This window comes from Colletotrichum chrysophilum (assembly GCF_026319265.1).
Source record: "Colletotrichum chrysophilum strain AFK26 chromosome Unknown scaffold_70, whole genome shotgun sequence".
Lineage (NCBI taxonomy): Eukaryota > Fungi > Ascomycota > Sordariomycetes > Glomerellales > Glomerellaceae > Colletotrichum > Colletotrichum chrysophilum.
In genome coordinates this window covers 138,252-157,102 of record NW_026517357.1, presented here as the reverse complement: position 1 = coordinate 157,102, position 18,851 = coordinate 138,252, and the positions used below count along the sequence as shown (strand labels likewise).

At 53.6% G+C, this 18,851-nt stretch overlaps 3 protein-coding genes across 3 annotated transcripts; 1 reads left to right on the top strand and 2 right to left on the bottom strand.

Annotated features, from left to right (window-relative positions):
- Positions 1-401: 401 nt before the first annotated feature.
- On the bottom strand, positions 402-3,837 carry COL26b_008203 (uncharacterized protein; the record flags this gene model as incomplete). Its single annotated transcript, XM_053180968.1, has 3 exons — positions 402-1,851; positions 1,902-3,091; positions 3,142-3,837. The coding sequence occupies 3 exons, from the start codon at positions 3,835-3,837 to the stop codon at positions 402-404; spliced, it is 3,336 nt and encodes a 1,111-aa protein (XP_053035104.1).
- Positions 3,838-5,331: 1,494 nt separating this feature from the next.
- COL26b_008202 (uncharacterized protein) lies at positions 5,332-7,262 on the bottom strand (the record flags this gene model as incomplete). The annotated part of the gene is made up of 6 exons (XM_053180967.1): positions 5,332-5,447; positions 5,502-6,441; positions 6,498-6,842; positions 6,908-6,928; positions 6,981-7,053; positions 7,237-7,262. The coding sequence occupies 6 exons, from the start codon at positions 7,260-7,262 to the stop codon at positions 5,332-5,334; spliced, it is 1,521 nt and encodes a 506-aa protein (XP_053035103.1).
- A 3,764-nt stretch (positions 7,263-11,026) lies between these two features.
- On the top strand, positions 11,027-11,842 carry RPL35B (60S ribosomal protein L35B; the record flags this gene model as incomplete). Its single annotated transcript, XM_053180966.1, has 5 exons — positions 11,027-11,051; positions 11,241-11,250; positions 11,423-11,518; positions 11,578-11,678; positions 11,745-11,842. The coding sequence occupies 5 exons, from the start codon at positions 11,027-11,029 to the stop codon at positions 11,840-11,842; spliced, it is 330 nt and encodes a 109-aa protein (XP_053035102.1).
- Between the last annotated feature and the right edge of the window lie 7,009 nt (positions 11,843-18,851).

The following is an 18,851-nucleotide window of genomic DNA, read 5'->3' as shown; positions in this document are numbered from 1 at the left end:
AGCAGTATTTTGGACTTTAAACAAGGCACTCCCGTCCTTGGGCGTGGCGTTCGACCTGTCCGTAGCTACGGACGTCAGGAGCATCACACCTGGTTGTAAATTATCTTGATAGATTTGGATCAATGGTGGCATGTGTACGTCAAAGTCAATAAGTTTACAAATTTTATTGGAGGTATCGATGCGACCGTCTATTTCGGTCGAGTCCGGCCGGCGTGCTACTCTTGAGGGCACGATAAGCCGCTGAATGCCATCACCTTCGCTATCCACGTTGCGTATACCCCGGGCCCCTTGGTATCACGATATGAATGGATGATGACTCTTGAAGAAAAGGAAGTAAAAAAAGAAGAAAAGGTATTTGAGACAGCAACCATGACACAGCAAACCCGTGCTGGCGTCCCATCTTAGTCGAGTACCAACGGCGCTTGCTTACTACCTGAGGTCCTGTTGCTCCCCTGACTGACGCTTGTAGGCTGCGTGCCGAATGATTGGTTTGCCGAAAAGGTCTGCCTGAATTGTGTCGCGGCGCCGTCCGATGATGGTGGCCCGTTGCCGCCCGTCGCGGCGTGGGTGCGGACTGCGTCGTCGAGTTTTGTAAGCAGATCCATGATGCTTGGCCCAGGCCTGGATGCCGCCGCGGTGGTGAGTCCCCTCCAGCCATCTCCGTGGGACTCCCAGATGCCCTTGAGAAGTTTGTTAAACTCCTCGTCGGGGCCGAAAGACTCGCCTCCCGTCACCCGCTGGACGTGGAACCACGACTCGTGGCGTCTTATCTTGCTTCTTACGTCAACGGAGAGCACCCGCGACTGCCCTGAAGGGCTTGTTAGTGTGTAGCGAATGGCAACCCAGTCAACGGCTCTTGGGAACACCTCGACGCGCCCTTGATTTGTAGATTCGAGAGCCTCCCACTTGGACTCGATGCTCTCAACCGTTTTCAGCACCGGTAACATTAACGGCATGTAGATAATGAGGGCTTTAAGCCCAGCCTGGGTGTTGACCATCGTTGTGAACAAGTCCAGCATTCGCAAATGCGGATTGCCCCTTTCTAAAGATATCCGGATATCGCTCCGGGCTAGGTCAAGAGTTGCCCGCCAACGGCGAGGCTTTGCTGTCGCGTCGCTCTCTCCCGGCATTGCGACATCGCCGTATGTGAAGATGACTTGGCGAAGACTCATTCTCTCGCATTTGAGAGAACCTCTTGCCTTGCTAATGGCTTCGAGGAAGCCAACGAGCCTGTCTATGGATTTGACGTGGCTTGTAAGAATGTCGAGGATAGGGTGTCCGACCGTCTGTCGAATGCGGAAGATAAATTCGCCCTTTCGAGGGCTGAAAGAAACGTCCCGATCAATCCGCCCCTTAAGCAGCGTGAACTTAGACCTGTCCTTCACCCTGATTATCGCGTCCACTACGGTGTTGATCTTGCAGTTGTCAATCACATCCACCGGTGAGGCACCCTTGTCATCTTTCCCGAGAGCCGCAGGAACCTGAGGTTGAAGCCCCTTGAACTTGATCTCGACATGGTTCTGGGCCCATGAGGGAGCGTATTTGTCTGATTCATCCGATGCGTCGTTGGCGCCGGAATGCCCACCGAGATGGCTGTGGCGTAGAATTTGTGACAGCTTGAGAAGAATTGATGGCATACGGACTTGTTGAGGCAAAGAATAGTTGGTCGATTCCCTCATCACATACTTGATCCTATTAGTATGCAAGTTTTGCAAATCGGTGACATGGCTAATCGTGCCAGTAACGAAGGTGGTCAGGTTGCTCCAGAATGAGTCGTCCAAGTCGGGTTGTCCATGGTTTAGTCGCAGTCGACAAGAAAACTTGATCGGGCGTGCTGGCGTGTTGCGGTCGCTATTCGAGTTAGCGTTTCACACTTCAAGTACGCGGCGGATCAGACTTACGTTTGTATCAACCACCACTCATCACCAGCAAGGCTCAAAGAGGCCATGACGTGCCAGTCCTCATCCAAACTTTGACGCTGCAAGAAGACGGTCTGGAATGCCTCCCTAGTCCGAATAAGTTGCTTGATATCTTCGTTTGAGAGTGGACTCTTGCAGGTCTTCCATCCAACGCTTCGCCCCCGGCGGTTGAACTCCTCCATAACGTAACCCCACCTGATGCTTTCGAGACAGACCACACCATCTTCTGCTGGATCCTTTTGGCCGTAGTTAAGCCGTGTCTCACCACTGAGTGTGTATTTGGTGTGAGGTTGAATTGCCGCGAAGCCAGTTACTGGTTCTACGACCAAGATAACATTTTCTCGTGGGCTCAGTTGCATGCTCAAGAACGATTCCACCGGCTCCTTCTTCGAGACCTTCAATGTCATCGATGATTCCCGGTTCGCGAAACGAGGGTATGACAGCAACTTGGAGTGAATCGATGAGAGAATATGCTCCACGTGCCTGGCGACCGCCGTCTTGAGCAGATCTTCTGCACAGAGGGTGTCGACATCAAACGGTAATAGAACGTCTTTGACCTCTTTGTTGTCCCGGTACCACCGCGCAACTAATCGACTCGACTGTTTCGGATCTAATTGGCCGTTTGTTTTCTTCGCACTGTTGACGGCTACCATGACCCAGCTCTTGGGCCCGTTTGGTCCGTATCTTGTGGTCCAGTACTGCAGGGCCAAAGCTCGGTTCAGGGGTTCCACCATTAAGGTTCCTGTCCACGTGCTTCGGCTCAGTTCGAGTGCCTGTCGCTTGAGCTCATTGATCTTGTGCGTGAGGACGAATTCGTGCAGGAACCTGTAGCAGCCTTCCAAACCGTCCTTGCCAAGGATTTCGTTGACTTGGCCTTCCAGGAATGATACCAGCCCATCAGACAGCTTTTTCGCAGACGGAGAGAATGCGAACCGAAAGTCGATGAACCAGAATTGCTTGGTGAAGTCCTCATCGGCAATGGTCAAATCTACCTCAAATTCGCCTTTAACCTTGAAAGTCACTCTGCCGGAGTGTATGCTGTAGGTCTTGAACTGATGCGGAATCTTGTCATAGTCATCCAGATTCAGGCGTAAAGAAAGCATGGTGTTCAGATCATCAATCCACTTCAACTGCTCCTCTGGTGTGAGAGGCGGCGGAGGTATGTACCCAGGCTACAAGTTGATGTCAGTGGGAGTACTCGCGTTTATAGTGGAAAGCTTACCTCTGGGACCCACGATGCCTCGCCAGTAGTGAGGACTTGCAAAGCGGTCTTCAAATCAGGATTCGGTAGTCTCGCGCCGTTGAGCCCTCTCTTGAGATCTATGAGCAGGTCTTGTGCATAGTCGTACAGCATCCTCTTAGAATCGATATGCGCCTTGATATCAATGAGCTTGCTGACAGCCTCTGCGTTCCTGCTCCAGTCCGTTATGACGAGAGCCTTGACCCATTTAGCGTGCGCATCTTGCGCAAACTTAAGCATCAACATCTTCTTTCGTTTGTTTCCTTCCGACATGTCGTCCGGTGCTTCATTGCCTTGGGGTGTGTTTCCGTTGACCGCCGGCGGTGCCCATTTTACGGCCGCCATCTCCATAATAACTTTCTGCAGGTCTTCGTGGGTTCGTTGCGCGAGTCGAGAAACAATCATGGACAGCGGTATGTACCCCTGGGTGATGTGCACGATCTCTTCGGGAAGGTCGTTCATTCTCGATTTTGGCTGCAAAGTTAGACCGGTGTTCATCTGCGATTGCTGCTTGCCTGAGTCGGCTGGCACCCCGTTCGCCAAATTGCTAGAGGCCTCGACGGGCGCCTTGCCCTTGTTCGGCGAGGGCTGACCGTCCATCGGTGTACCGTTGATGCCGTTCATTTTCAGATTCCTATCGTGGTTCGAATGTGTTCCATTCTGCCCTCCATTCTCCATGTTGACAACACCAGGCATCGGGGGAAGGCCTTTCCCTACGTCGCTGGCTGCCTCACGACCGTCCCCCTGAGAGTGGGATGCAGGACGCTTCGTGAACAACGTAGAATAACTTTGGTTCCGGTGGGCAGGTCGCCGCGAACAAGCGACCAAGTGACGTGAAAGACTGATCCCTCTCCACGGTGATTGTGAGATGGGACTCAATCATCGGCGCCAGATGCGCAAACAAGCAGCGTGGCGCAATCGCATCAACGAAGGGCACAGGTTCGGTAACCACGACGCGCTTCGAGAGGGAGTTCGATAGGAGACGGAAAGATCAATTCCGTAGAGGCAGGGGTGGTGTCGTGGAAACGCGATGAGGCAGCGTGATCTGGGGGGAAAGTCCCGGCAGCAATCGACGATCGGAGAGTCGCGGTTTCGGCGTCGCAGTGATGCTCGTGCGGAAGGCTGCGATCAATTCATGGGTCGGATTTCGATGTGTGCGGATATCGCAAAGCCGTGGTTGTCGGGTGCGCCGAGGAAACCGGCACTTGGTGATCGGCCGGCGGACAAATGGTGAGGGTGGTGCTGCGATGGAAGGAGAGTGCAACCAGCCAGAACAGCAAGGCAGGAGGTCTAGGTGCAGCCGAGCCTTGCTCTTTTTTCTCAGGCAACACCGACCTGGCCTGGCCAACCAGCCGACCTACGGTCCTTTCCTTTGCCTTACCTTATGTAACGTAGGACCTGACTCAGCAGTCTCCATTCGGGTACGTACCAGCTGTCTCTTTAATCTAGTGGTACCCTACAAGAGCGAGCTTCCTAGTCTCAGTCTTCGACTTTGTTTCCCAGCATGCCACAGGCCACGACCTCATGCGGCCAGCCGTCGCCATGAGCGAAGCGTCAAGAGACGACATGACCGATGCCTTCGACTAGATTCTGTACAATGGGTCGGAGGATACGTGGACTGGCGACGCCGGATGCATATGCTGCAGAAACCGGCTAAGTTCGTCGAGCTGCCCCAAATAATGACGTTTCTGTTAGCGTTTGGAACCCCCAATGACTCGCTGGTCTTCCAAACTGGAGCTTCCTTCTCACTGCCCGAGGTGTCAAGTCAAGAATCACACTGTTATTCGGCGCATTCCTCCCTCATATGGGCTGCAACTCAGCGAACGTCAGCGGTTAAACGTGGGAAACGTAAATCTCATTGATTTTCTATCCTTCCTAACACGGCCAAGCAAAGCGAAGAAATTCCATCTTCCAACCAGTGCCCACCCTTAGGGTGTTCCCTCTGGCTTCCCTTGTTTATGTCTTCTTGGTGAATCTATGCCCTCCCTTCGATGGATATAATACGTTGCGCTCGCGTCTAAGGCGGCGCTGGGGATATCGCGGATGCAGTGGCCGAGGCGTGCGTTCTTTTGGAATTGGTGGTAAGATAGGGGTTGCTCAGCTGCTCAAAGACATCATTTAGAATCAATTCTTCTTCTATGTAAATAGCTACGCTAATGCGCGCGACATGACTTACAACTTGTTGGGAGCCTGAGCCGAGGTAGTGGGCCACTGGTAGCCAGCCGCATCACTGAACTTGTAGCCGTAAGAAGAGGTGAAGTCATCCAGCACAGCAGGGCCGCGGGAACCTGCAAGCATATTAGCAACAAAGCCAGGATGTGATTAACAGCACAAAGACTCACCATAGGGGTACTCCATGGGGATGATCTCCTTGTTGTCGTCAAGGTAGTGCAGAAGAGGAGTGAAGATTCTCCAGCTGGCGTCAAGCTCGTCGTCACGGACGAAGTTGGAGTGGTCGCCCTTGAGGCAGTCCAGGATGAGAGACTCGTAGGCCTCGGGGATCTTCAGGTCGGAGAAACGGCGGCGGTAGGTAAGGTCGAGCTCGGTGACGACAGTCTGCATGCTCAGGCCGGGCAGCTTGGAGTTCATCTTGACGTAGACACTCTCGTTGGGCTGAATGCGCATGACAAGCTCGTTTCTGGGAATGTCCTTAAAGATACCAGAGGTGACGTCCTTGAATTGGATGCGGATCTCGGTCTTCTGCTCGTTGAGGGCCTTTCCGGCCTTCATGATGAAGGGGACACCATCCCAGCGCTCGTTCTTGATGTAGGCAACCATGGCGCAGAAGGTCGGGCATCTAGAGTCCTTGGGGACAGTGTCGTCCTCCTTGTACGAGGGCTTGCTGCCGTCCAGGGACTTTCCGTACTGGCCAATGATGACATTCTTGGGCTCAATCGCGGGCATGGCACGGAGGACGCGGACCTTCTCGTCACGGATGTCCTCAGAGGCGAAAGAAATGGGGCGCTCCATGGCGAGCAGGGTCAGGACCTGGAGCAAGTGGTTCTGCATGACATCGCGGATGATGCCAAACTCGTCAAAGTAACCGCCACGGCCCTCGGTACCGAAGGGCTCCTTGAAGGAGATCTGGACGTTGTCGATGTTCTGTCTGTTCCAGGTAGAGCCAAAGAAAGAGTTACCGAAGCGGAGAATGAGAATGTTCTTGACCATCTCCTTGCCGAGGTAGTGGTCAATGCGGAAGAGCTCATCCTCCTTCCAGTCGGGCTCCAGCGACTTCTGAAGCTCGCGAGAGCTGGCAAGGTCCTTACCGAAGGGCTTCTCGATCTGTTGTGCGCTCGTGTCAGTGAATCTGAGCCCATTGGGGACATCAATCAACATACAACGACGCGGGCAATGCCCTTGGTAGGGTAGCAGCACTTCTTCAAGTGCTGAGAGACAATGGTGAAGACACTGGGGGGCAGAGCCATGTAAAACAGACGGTGGGTCTCGGGCTTGCCAGCCTCGAGCTCCTCAAGGTGTGCGTTCAGGTTCAGGAAAGAGTCATCCCGGTCGTACTGGCCGGAAACATAGGTGCAGAGGCTGCAGAAGTCGTTGAGTTGCTGCTCAATCTCCTTTGTGGGGGTCTTCATGTAGGATCTGATGCGGCGGATGTACTCCTCGTGGTCCATCTTTGTGCGCGCATATCCGACGATCTTGATGTCCTTGGGAAGGAACTGGTTTCGGTACTATTTACGCCAGTCAGTTCGCCGAGCTCGCAGCATCGCAACGCGCGGGTCCGAGAAGCTCATACCAGACCGAACAGAGCAGGGTACTACAGAAATGGTCAGCTAATTTTCACGTCACAAGGAGCTGTGGCTGCGTACGGTCTTCTTCTTCGCCAGATCTCCGGAAGCACCGAGAACAACAATGACGGTGTTCTCCTTCAGCTCCATGGAACTGTGAGCGCCCACGAGTTAGCAAATAGTCCGAGGTCCGAAAAATCCATGCTGCACCAATTGCGATCATCCGCTCAACGTTGGCGGTGGTATCGAATCCCGCTCGCGATGCCGAGTTCGAGTCCGGAGTCGCCAGAGCGAGAGAGAGCGCAGCTTGGTGGGGTTGGAAGGCGGGGTGACATACGCTGCGGCGGAGCTAAGGTCGGCCATGGTGACGATGTCGGCGGTGAAGCGGCGCGACTGTGTGAAGATTGTGAGAGAGGAGGATAGGAAAGAAGGGTAAGAACAGGTCTCTACAGACGGAAACCAAAGTTAGCAAGCAAAAAGCCAGAAGAGGGAGTTGGGAAGGTTTTGGAAAGAGATACAGAGCGGGATCCGGGACGGATGGATTGGGGTATTTAGTAATGACGAAGCACAGATGAAGGTAGGGGTGCGCCGTGAGAGGTATGGGTACGGGCGTGGATGGGGGAGGAAGGAGGTGTCCAGGGTTGGAGGAAGGTATACCTACAGACAAGACGCGCAGAAAGCTAAAAGATACTTGGCTCGAGGGCAGGTCGAGGTACCGCTTTTAGTGCTCTCAGGCGGGGGCTATCAGCACAAAGCGAGGGCAAGGGGGAGCTTACTCACAACCGAAGGGTGTGTTTTGCTGCTCTTCTAGCGCGTCATGTACTGTACTTGTGTACTTGCTGTAAGTCCCGCACCGCCGCGCTCGCCTTTAGGCACCTCGGGGCGAATCAGTCAGTGGGTAAGCTTCCCTTGATAGGTAAGTGGGTAGGTGGGAGAAAGCAGGTCGACGATGGTAGCACAGGCTGCTATTTTGCTTTTCTATTTATTTTCCTTGTGCTGCTCTCCTGTATCCGGACACTTCATTCACTGGGCCGGGAGGCTCACATCTGGGCGCACGGTGACGGAGCCTACATACCGAACCGTGGGCTCTCTGGGGAGTTTTTCCAGTGAATTTCGGCCATTGTTTGCGAGGCCACGCCCATCGTTGCAGTCTCCGGGCCTTTTCACCTAGACTTGGACCTGACACTGGAACTTGGACAGGGTTGATGTCAATGGAGGGGAAAAAAGGAGGGGCAGTCTTCGGTGTTGTCGATAAAATGTTGAGCGCTGCCGGAGATTCTAACTGTCTGTCGGTCTTAAGCCCGCCGCCCATCAGCACCAGATCCAGAGCAGCCCTCAATATCCGTCCCGTCCTGTGCTGTCCTCCAAGTCAAGTCAGAGCTTCCTGGCACAGCTCCAGCTCGCACAGAGTCAGTCAATCCGCATTGATTCGTCCGGCGCTGACGGCATGGGCCTCGGTAGTGGGCAATTGGGTTGGACAAGACAAAGCAACCCTTCGTCACTAACTTGTAATCAGCCTGGTCCGCCGTAAGACCTACACTCCCCGCCGGATCAGATGGAAGCCATGCGGAAGTCGACTGTGCGAATCTCACACATGGCGGTGCGGATGTCTTAGACGGACTGCATCGTCACTTGGGGTAAATGGGAGGGAACTCTCACGCAAACGTCGATCAACTCCCACTGCTGCCGCTCACTCGTCCCAAATCCCAACTTACCCATCCGCAGGAGAAAAGCCAAGTCATATACTCAAGATGCATGTAGGTATGTACTGTACTTCTGCACCTGCTCATGGCAGGATAGACCCCGGCCTGGGAACGACACCTAAGCAAGATCAGGTACCTTGACTGAAGAGAAGCTAAGGTGCCTTCATCTGCAAGCTGCAGCAGAATTGTTGGACTAACCTGGCTGTCAGAGCGCGCGTCGGAGCTCCAATGAGAAAAAAAAACATCAGAGGAAGGGGGGAAACAAAAAATAGAGCTGGAGCCCTGTCGAACATCAGCCCAAGACAAGACACAGGCTCCAAACTGCACACGCAGCCTGCCAGAGACGTGCGGATTCGCGCCCCTGGGACCACGGTCCATGGTCCACGGCAAGCAAACGTGCTTTCCCATATGACCTCAAAGGCCCTCACATTTTCAGGCGGGCGGGTAGCAAGGGCCCAAAAAGGGTCCAACGCCAAAACGCCAACATCAGCAACTCTTCCTTGGCCTGGGCTCCATGCTCCAGTCTCCGGCTCCAGCTGCTGCGGCGGTACTCCCAGACTCTCGTCTCCATCTTTCCAAACGCCGGACACCACCGAGCCTCCCGATCGGACTTTGGCTTTGGGAGATGTGATCGGCCTGGGGCCTTGGACCTTCGCTGCTGCGAACTCGCGATGAGAAGCGAGGCAAGCCGTGGGAGCCGTGGGTCTTGGTCTTGGTCTTCAGCCAGCCTGTGTGAAACGGTGCTCCGTAGCAACAGACAGCTTGTCACCCTGACTCCGACCTGGACTGTCGGGCCCAGTTCCATTGGAGTCATATCTGTCGGGTCTGCAGGGCGGATATGCGCCGTCCCCTGTTGCCCTGTGTTGAGGAACATTTCCTTCCCTTCTCTGCTCTGCACGTTTCTCCCCCCATCAACTCCGTTGTTGTCACCGCGGGGGGCGTTTTGGCAAGGCTCCATGGGATACAAAAAGATCCATCTCATGCCGGTCCGGCCAATGCAACTGTGGCATGAACCTCTGCTGCAGTCTGCTGGAAATCGGCAGAGTTTGTGACCAGAAATTGCCGCAATGCCCACCCGTCGAGGCGTTCCAATCGGTGCAGTCATTGCAGCGAGCGGCAAGCCCAACGGCCATTTGTTCCTACGGCCGCCAACTAAGAGGCAGTACTTCACAACTCCGGAGTCGCTCTTCAAGGGTCCCCACGGATCGGTCCTTCTTCACCCAGGCTCTCAACCCACGCTCCGATGCTTACAAAAGACGTCCGACCATGGACCTTTTTTATTTTATTTTTTGACGAGCTTGACGAAGGGTGGGAAAAGGCCATGAGACATTTCCCAGCCCATCTCCCCTCGCAACACCCCTCCATCCTCTGCGTCTTGTCGCTTCTTCCAAACAACCCGTTCCTGTTCAGGAAATCCCGCGAGATTTTAGGTCTTTGGTGTCACTTGGGACGCCGGACCGCCAACACAGCCGGCCCTGCAACTGTCTCACAACTCCGCGGGTTGGGTTCGGCGTCCAAGCTCTCTCGGCCACCCTGAAAGATTCTGGAACTCCGGTTCAGCCGCATAAGTGTTTCCGAGTTTGCGGTTCTCTGCTGTAAGACGCGTAGGTAATCTTGATCTTGCTTCAAAGACTCTTGCAACTCTATCACCAGAAAGTTGCAGTTGTTGGTTTGCCAGTGGATGCCATAGGTGAGGCTCAGCGGTCGGCGGCATATCCGCAGGCGAGGTCTCTTGGTAATGATGCAGATATTTGTCATTGACGGACTTTCTCTCTGTCGGCCAAGGTGCTTTATCCGTCAGGGGTGCAAAACTTCGGGCGAATAAAGGTGCGAGTGGTGACGGTGTGGGCTTGCTGGCGGCAGACGTGCGCCCACGCGAGGACCAGGTCAGGTCCGGTCGGCAACGCCTCTGACCCCGAAGCGACCGAGACCCTCAAGTCCACGATGGTCGCCGTGTTCGGTGTGGTGGGCGCGGAATCGCGGAACGCGAACAGTGAAAGCACGGCACCTGCATCGGAGGACAGGAACACTAATCCACAATTCTCAGGTAAGCAGGCGCGGGCACGGGCGCAACTCTCAGCTGTGGAAAACGCTCCCTGCCCAGCCACATGCGGCGCACCCCAGATGGGCCCCCCACCTGCGATAGTGCTGATAAGATGTGGCTTGCCTCGTCCGCGTCCTGGCCGCCAGTGGATCCTTCCTGGAGTAGGGCTCGCTAAATAGATACGTACCAATCAGAGCCTGGCTGCATGCTCCCTCGAAATTTTCAAAATTATTCGTGTGTGAGCCCACCTGACCGAAACCACCAAACACCATCCGACCATCGACGACGGAGTATTAGTCTTTTCGCCCAAAGACAATCCTCAGCCTTTTCCTTTCTCGAGTCCCTTTTGGTTGGAGCGAGGAAATACTAACACCGTCAAAATGCCTTCGGAAGCCGGTCACAGATGTGAGTTGAATGCCCTCGCCCCTCGTCCCGCACGCTGCTTCCGCGATTTCGATATCGAGCGAACTCGCGATCTGCCTGGGTGACATCGCGACGATGTCGGCCTGGTAGTATCACAGCGCTCGAACGGAGCCGCACTGCCTTTGCGCGTGTTGTTTCTACATGAACCAGTGCTGACTAGAAACTTTGCAGTATACGTCAAGTAAGTTGAATCCCAATCGAAATCCCACATCGCCGACGATACCGACTTCGCAACCATGGACAATGCGACGAGCCGCCAAGCATCTCGAGAGACACCACTCCCACGCGAACCGAAATCATGCTGCGAAGACTTGCAATCTCATGTGAACAGTCGACTAACGATGCCTTCTCAGGGGACGTCACCTCAGCTACCAGCGTAGCAGACACGTCACCCACCCCAAGACGAGTCTGATCAAGATTGAGGGTGTTGACGACACCAACGCCGCCAAGTACGTTCGCCTGCGCCTGCAGTACGCCGCCTCGCAATCAGTCGCTAACGAGGACACAGCTTCTACCTCGGCAAGAAGGTCGCCTACGTCTACAAGGCCTCCAAGGAGATCCGTGGCACCAAGATCCGCGTCATCTGGGGCAAGGTCACCCGCCCTCACGGTAAATACAGATCTGCCCTCGAATCCCCCCTCACAATCGAGCCTCCGGTCTAACACAAGCAAACAGGCAACTCCGGTGTCGTCCGCGCCAAGTTCACCAACCCCCTCCCCACCCGCTCTTTCGGCGCCTCTGTCCGCGTCATGCTTTACCCCTCGTCGATTTAAACGGCCCCCATCGGATGGAGTTGGTAGTGAGGATGGATTCTGAATTGGTTGCATCGGTCCAGGCAAGGACAAGAGCATAGCACCTTGCTTGCTAAAAAAGGCATCAAATCAAACTCGTCAAACCACCAAAATGAGGCGAAACGCACAACCCGCGGGTCCAAAACCCCCCTCGCCCACCCCCCTTTTTTTCGAGACACATGGGGATGATTCTGCGTGACTTGAAAAGCCGGTCAAGGAGAGTCGTGTTTTATTCTTTCGCGGGAAACGATGACGAGTAGCTTCATGTCAGGGGGCTCGAGGACGGGAAAAGAACACAAAAAAATCAAACATACTTGATTTTTGCTTGGCCGGCTACACATACGCGATACGATGAACGGTAGATCGGGCGGCATTAATGTCAGGGTGTTTAAAAAGACATGGCTCAGCGACGGTATTCAATGGTTTTTGAACAATCTCCATTCGACGTTCCCCGGAGTGAGGAGCACGCAGCTCTCCGAAAAACGATAGTCCCATGCTGCGTGCGGATATCCAGCGTTGCCTCTCTCCCGTCCTTTCCCAGGCCGTGCTCCGGAAATGCCGCCCGTTTCTCGTATGTCACTGTGATGTGAGGATCAGCGTGAGATGTGCTCTATGAGAATCGAGAATCTGCAACTGGAATTTTGATGTGCTTAAATGATCTTAGGGCCTTGCCATGTGGGTTTATATCATGTGTGGTAAATCCGGGGAAGTCTGCCCTTTCCTCAAGGGTGCAACCAACATCACTGCTTCCTTCGCACAAGTAAAACGGACAAGTCCATGCTCGCGAGGCCCCACGTATATCAGCCATCCCACGAGACCTCACATCTCCCTCTTCGGCCCATGGGCTCTTTCAACCTTCAGTCCTTCGCAGTGTCTTCCACTCAAGCATATGATAGACGCGCATGAGGAGCGCCCGAGGAGGGCTGGTGACGTCAGGGTTGTGCTTGTGAAGCGGAGCCCGGGGGCCGGCCCCCTTTCCGGAACGGGATCCCGTCTTGCTCCGCCTCGCTCCGTTGAAGATCATCCAGGTCGGCTTTATCGACCGGGTTTAGAATCTAACCATGCCCTGTTTTGTCTCTGAGATCTCGGATCGCTGCAGATGGCAGGTGACCCAAGTATCTATTTGACATACGAAGGCAGACCAACACCACAGGCATCAGGACGGAGGCGAGGAACCTTCGTTGGTCTGAAGGCTTTACCACGAAGTCGGCGCGGCAGGTTCCAGGCTCGGCAGTTAGTTCATCAAACGCTTCTATTCTAGCACTCTTGAAAGTTTGGCGCGACGGTTCTGATGATAGGCGGCGAATTCCCTGTCGACACCACGGTGTTGGCGCGCAGCTCATACCCATGTAAACTACGAGGAACCATACTCACATGTTCTCAAACTCTCCCCATTCTCCGATGGAAATAAACCGTTTCTGGACCATATCCTTGACCTTGTCTTTTTGGTCGTCCCAGTGTGGCTTGAAGTAATTGCTCAAATTCAAGTCCCTGTGATTCGCAACCTGACGACAGCTCACTGGATTGCGTCTCCTACCAGAATATACCCGATAGCGTACCCAAATCTACGTTATCCTAAACCACTTTTGACATGATCTCATCGACCTTCAGTCACACGCTGGCGAAACGCCAACCATTGCGGGCTCATGTCACCTTGCAAGGTTTTCCATAAAATCGGCGCAAAGACGAGACTACTTCGTATTCATAAGAAGTCTAGAGTGACATAGGAGAAACAATGTCATGGTCGGTGTCTTCCTCCAAGGCGTAAGATGACATGAGCCTAAGCTGGACACTGAATTATGCCATCTCTTTCCAGTACCGTAGACTATATTTTGGTGCTGATGTTTTGAACGACGTCTTGGGAACTGCTCGTTTCCAGTCAGAAGAGCATTTTGAGGAAATCAGCATATTGACCTGTCCTTCTTGGCTATACCCTGCTCTTGTAGGCAAAAGCGAACATTTCCTGCCGCGTTCAACTTGGTGTCCCACGAAAAGACGCATGTTTGTTTGTTACCCGATATACGGGATCACCAAGGTGCGATGCATCCGGTTCATACCACTTAGGTCCAGCACGATGAGCTACATCCCTTGAATGTCTATTTCAAAGGTTATATTGTGCCTTTGAAACGAATGTTGAAAAGTTTCTGTTGCTATGTCGGTGTCGCTGTGCCTGGGTAGAAGTCCCTCCGCCGCCAGGAGCTTAACGTGAGAGCCCCATGCGCGAGATACTGTCTATTTCTCGCGCCTTCTGATGTATTGCATCGCCGCAGACGAGGCCTGATAGTGCCGTCTAAGTGGCGTGATAGGTCATTCAAAGGATAGCAGTAAACGTCAGGAATGGTGACAAAATCTGATGAACTCGAAATTTCTAGTGCCGACTCCAACGTCCAACCTAGAACTTGTGGTCTGCTAGCTACTGATCAGTCTGAATCGGTGACTTTCAGTTGACAGCATTCACCAAGTTGGCCACTGAGACGGTCTCTTCCACGCTGCGCTGTTAGTATAAATTTACTTGGTACGACACCTCCAGACGGACAGTCCACCTTTATGTGTGGCGTTATGATGTTCCTTTTGCTACTTTCCATGAGGGCAGTTATGTCAGGCGTTTTATCAAGGGCCAAGAGGGCGGATATGGAGACGTAATCTGATATGAATTTACCGTGTGTGCAAATCCCACTTCAATCGAAGTCTTCCATCATCGCAAACCAACCCTGGCCTAATGATATCACACTTCCTCAGTTCCTGGGTGAAGTAACCGTTTTAACTACATTACCACGAGGTACTTTGTGCAGGAACCGCCTGGTCTTTTACCTATCTGCGCGACTACGTTTCCTGTACGTACTCAACTGATAGAATTGAGGTTGATGTTAGCATACACATCGGTAATGCAGACGACGACGACGACGACGGTATCAAAGAAGAGTACATATCAGCCCACAGGAAAAGCAGTCGTCCCAGCATAGGAGATATACCTGGTCTCTTTGTTCAGACTCTTCCTCCTCACCTCGTCGCGGGGCTCATATTAACCATGTGGAACGGACGTCAAGTACCGGCCTGGATGAGCGCTCTGCAGCTGGTGTACGTTTTCTTGTGACTCCAAGTCCTGAGCCAGTCCTGGCCCATGATTCAACAAATAAACGTGGCATCGTTGCAACCTCTTAGTCTGAGACGGCCGTTCTGAAAACCACTTCCTAGTCACCGATCAAAGAGAGTCTTCGTATGATATTCGAACAACGTCGGATTCTGAATGTCTGCAATAACCATGTTCTGGCGGCCACGCCTTCACTTTCCCCTATTTGCTCCCGTGCCTGCCCAGCAAAGGAGACATTCAGTTGCCGGCTTCTCGTAAACATTGTAGATACTACCCAAACGAACGACCTCCCAATCGGAATTCACGGAGAGGAACAACACAAGCATATTCCAGAGCATGAAGTCCAACAACGACAATAGCCAGGGTCAAGCAGCCGAGGCTGCCGAAGCATACGCCGCAGTACGATTGTCTCGGATAAAAACCACTTCTGGAGAGATCGACATCTGAAGAACGAAAAGGGTCCTGTTCCTCGGCATGTCGAATTGGCCCAACGGAAGCAAAGGGCGGGATCAGAAGTGGTCATTACAAGTTTGAGCAGACCGGAGCTACAGTCAGGCTCCCCATCCTCGTGTGGTTGCCCGGCCTGTCTCTGAAATGTTGAAGCCGGCCTGCCCTTAGTGAGCATGCGCTTTCATAATGTGACGCAACGATTGGAAGAACACAGAGACTATTTGCATGTCAGAACGACATAGATGTTATCACTCGGTGACGTGCCCGACGTTGAACCGGGAGTGTCACTGCAGGTTGAGGCAATGAAACGCAAGTCAATATATCTCTATGCCACATGGCTATAGACAAAGACTCCATGCATGCGGTTCGACGTTTTAAAGTTGGACAAAACAGCAAGTAGACATTGCTCGACAATGGAATTGTCAAATCAACACCATTGATTCCACCATCCGATGGACACACATCACTCCAATAGCTCACTGTCCGCCATACCACCTTGTTTATGGAGCACATGGACGAAAGAACTTCAAGTTGCGGAACACATCCGAGGCAGATTGTAAGCACCAGCAACAAAAACCATAAGATCATCACAAAACCGGCGAACAGACACATCAAAGATGGGTCGAATACATCTCGATCCCGGGCCTCTGAAGCTTCACTCGCGATATACTTCTCGGAGGAGTTCGCTTTCGGCTGCAACTCCGAACAATCTGCAACAACCTACATCATCCTTCCCCAGGAACATACCACTACTTTACTCAGTAGAGCGAGAAGACAAAGTCGTCCGACGAACAGCCACAATGATGGTCAAAACTCAGTCTCTAGTCAGGACAAGTTACAGACAGCACCATCAGACCAACTCAATTCATCACCCAAGCGAGAGTCCACGTGAGTTCAGCAAGGCGGAAGTAAGGCGAGCGCAAAACGACCGAGGAACAAAAACAACAGGAGAAAAAAAAACCATCAAAAACATATGCCCCTGGTACACCCCCGAAAGCCGTTAGTTGAACGCGTCGCGTTCTACAACACACGTCAACGAAAAAAAAAAAAAGTCCGACAAGAGGGCAGCGGGAATGGAATTATTCTGAAGGGTTCTGGTGTCAGAGCCCTCGGGGTCAGCGGTCTGAGGACGGACCCGGCTGGTAAGGTTTTCCTGGCCAGAAGCGCCCCAACTGACAAAGTGCTGGGTTTCAGGAAGGCCTCGAGAAGCAGCAGAAAGGGCAGGGGAAGGAAAAAAGATAGGATAAAAAAGGTCCGGCGGGATGTCCTTGGCTGGGAAAGGTCGGACGGGATGCCAAGGTTTTGGTTTCTGGCTCCGTCTGTGGGTGCCCCCGGTCTGCTCCTGTCCTCCTGTTGCCCCCACCAAACGCGCGACGCAGCCACTAGGTTTTCTCTGGGCTGGGACGGAGGTCAACTACCGCCCGCCACTGGCGCCTGGAGGTATGATCGAGATCGGTCTTTTGCCGGCTGTGCGTGTGGAGGAGGAGCAAAAATCAGGCGAACAGGATGGGGAGTTGCCAAAGTCAATTCGTGCTCGGTGGTGCAATCGCTGAAGTATCAGCTTGTTAGTACCGCCGGAAGCGCAATGGAAGACCAGCCGTGGAAATGGACGTGGCAGGACACACAAGTATGAAGTTGCGGTTGGGAATTCCTAGCACACGGCGACGGATGGGCGACGGTGCGAGTTGCAGATGGGACAGCAACCAATCGGTGAAGAAGCCCGGGGCTAACCTGCAAATAGCGAAGGCGTTGCCAACCACGATGCCCGTGGTGCTCGAAACAGGTTGAGGTGCATCTTCAGGGATGTGGAGGGCAACGGAAGCAGACCCGTCCCGATCTTCTGTGATGGGGTGCAAAAAAGGCCGAACTTGCATCCTCCAAGACCGACGGAATCTTGATAAAGGCTAGCAGAGCTTGCGCGGTGCCTGGCCATTGGTCCCGCGGATGGCGGGAGGGGCAGCTCGCTCGAAGTCCGTCGTCCAGCCTACTGATAGATTGTGCGTCTTTAGAGATGGACGTACTCGTTGTGAGGTCTCTCAGCGATTGCGTGAGCATCTCGTACAGCTCCCAACGTCCTAGTAGCCGGAAGCACCGGCCGTGCCAGCAAGGTAACATGCCATTGGCTCCCTTTTGATGGGCTTGGCACACCCTCACTGCAAACTGATGGAAGACTACCCACCTCAGTGTGGTGGTGCACCTCAGCTTCGTTTGGGCTGGTTGCCTGGCGGAAGCAAGACTGACGTCGAAGAGACAACCTCGAATATCTGAGCTCGGCTGATTTGGACGTTGGAGAATGTTATCGAGGCATCATCAGCGTATTTCGATGGTTGGCAGGCCCCGTTCTATTTTGGTTTCCAGGTTGTCAGGAAAACCTTAGTGGGTTGGGGGTTGGTTGGTGGCAGGGCTGATCAATGGAAACATGGAGAGAGGATTGACGAGAAGCTCGGGCCTCCAACACCCTGCTGATGGAGTACTTGCGTTGCAACCCAAGTTACCTTACAGAAAGACAATGTACATCGCCACTGAAGCTACTCCGTAGAATGAGTGTTCACGTTCTTTTCCTTGCTGGTTGTGAAAGGCTGGTGAGAGACCAAACGTGAAGAGGAGGGAACTGAGAGACGGGAGTGTCACGTCCACAGACGAGATGGCGTTTTGGAGTCCTGCCTTGACTGGCCGCAAGTGCACGACATGACTTGTGTACAGACGGAAGAGGGCCCAGAGAATACTCATGGAAAGTGCAGAGAAAAACTTAACATCTGATCTAGACGGCGTCGACCCGGGATCCTTGGCTAGATACTGAGGACCACAGAGCAGATGCAACTGATGTTACGGGCTGGACTTCAGTGTTGTGGAACTGAGGGCACGGATTTGAGAGCGCTGGCTAGACGGGCGCGCGGAACACCATGTGGAGAATCTTTGGCTGTACCGGAGTCTCGCAAGTATCTGCTGTACGCGCGCATCTTCTCAAGTAGGCTTTCGATCCGCGTCATGACTGCAGCTCCAATTGAGGCGCAGCCCGACGAGGCAATATGGAACCTGCGGGTGTTGACGACAACTGAACTCACGCTTCATGCGGCGGTCTGGCGGCAGCCAAGTTGAAAATTCGGGCGCGCAGGTGCAGGTGGGACTTGCCAAATCGCCGCGCTGTTGTGGCCCAGCCTTCGTATGACTGCTGAACACGAAGCCCACGTCCACGATCTACAAGGGTGGTAGTCGGTATTACCCAAGACTCATTGCCCAGCCTGGTCTAGGGACAGACAACATGAGGAGGAGGAGGAAGAGGCGGTGGGACGGGCATTATCCTCGCAAGCCCGAGGCGTCTGATCCAAGTGTTTGCGCGTGTCTCGGGCTAAGGGTCCATTTGGCGCGATGCCGTTCGTTCCTGATGGCATATTGAAGACGGCTATCAGACGAAAGATGTTGTCTGAATGTGTTTGGGGCGACGTGCCC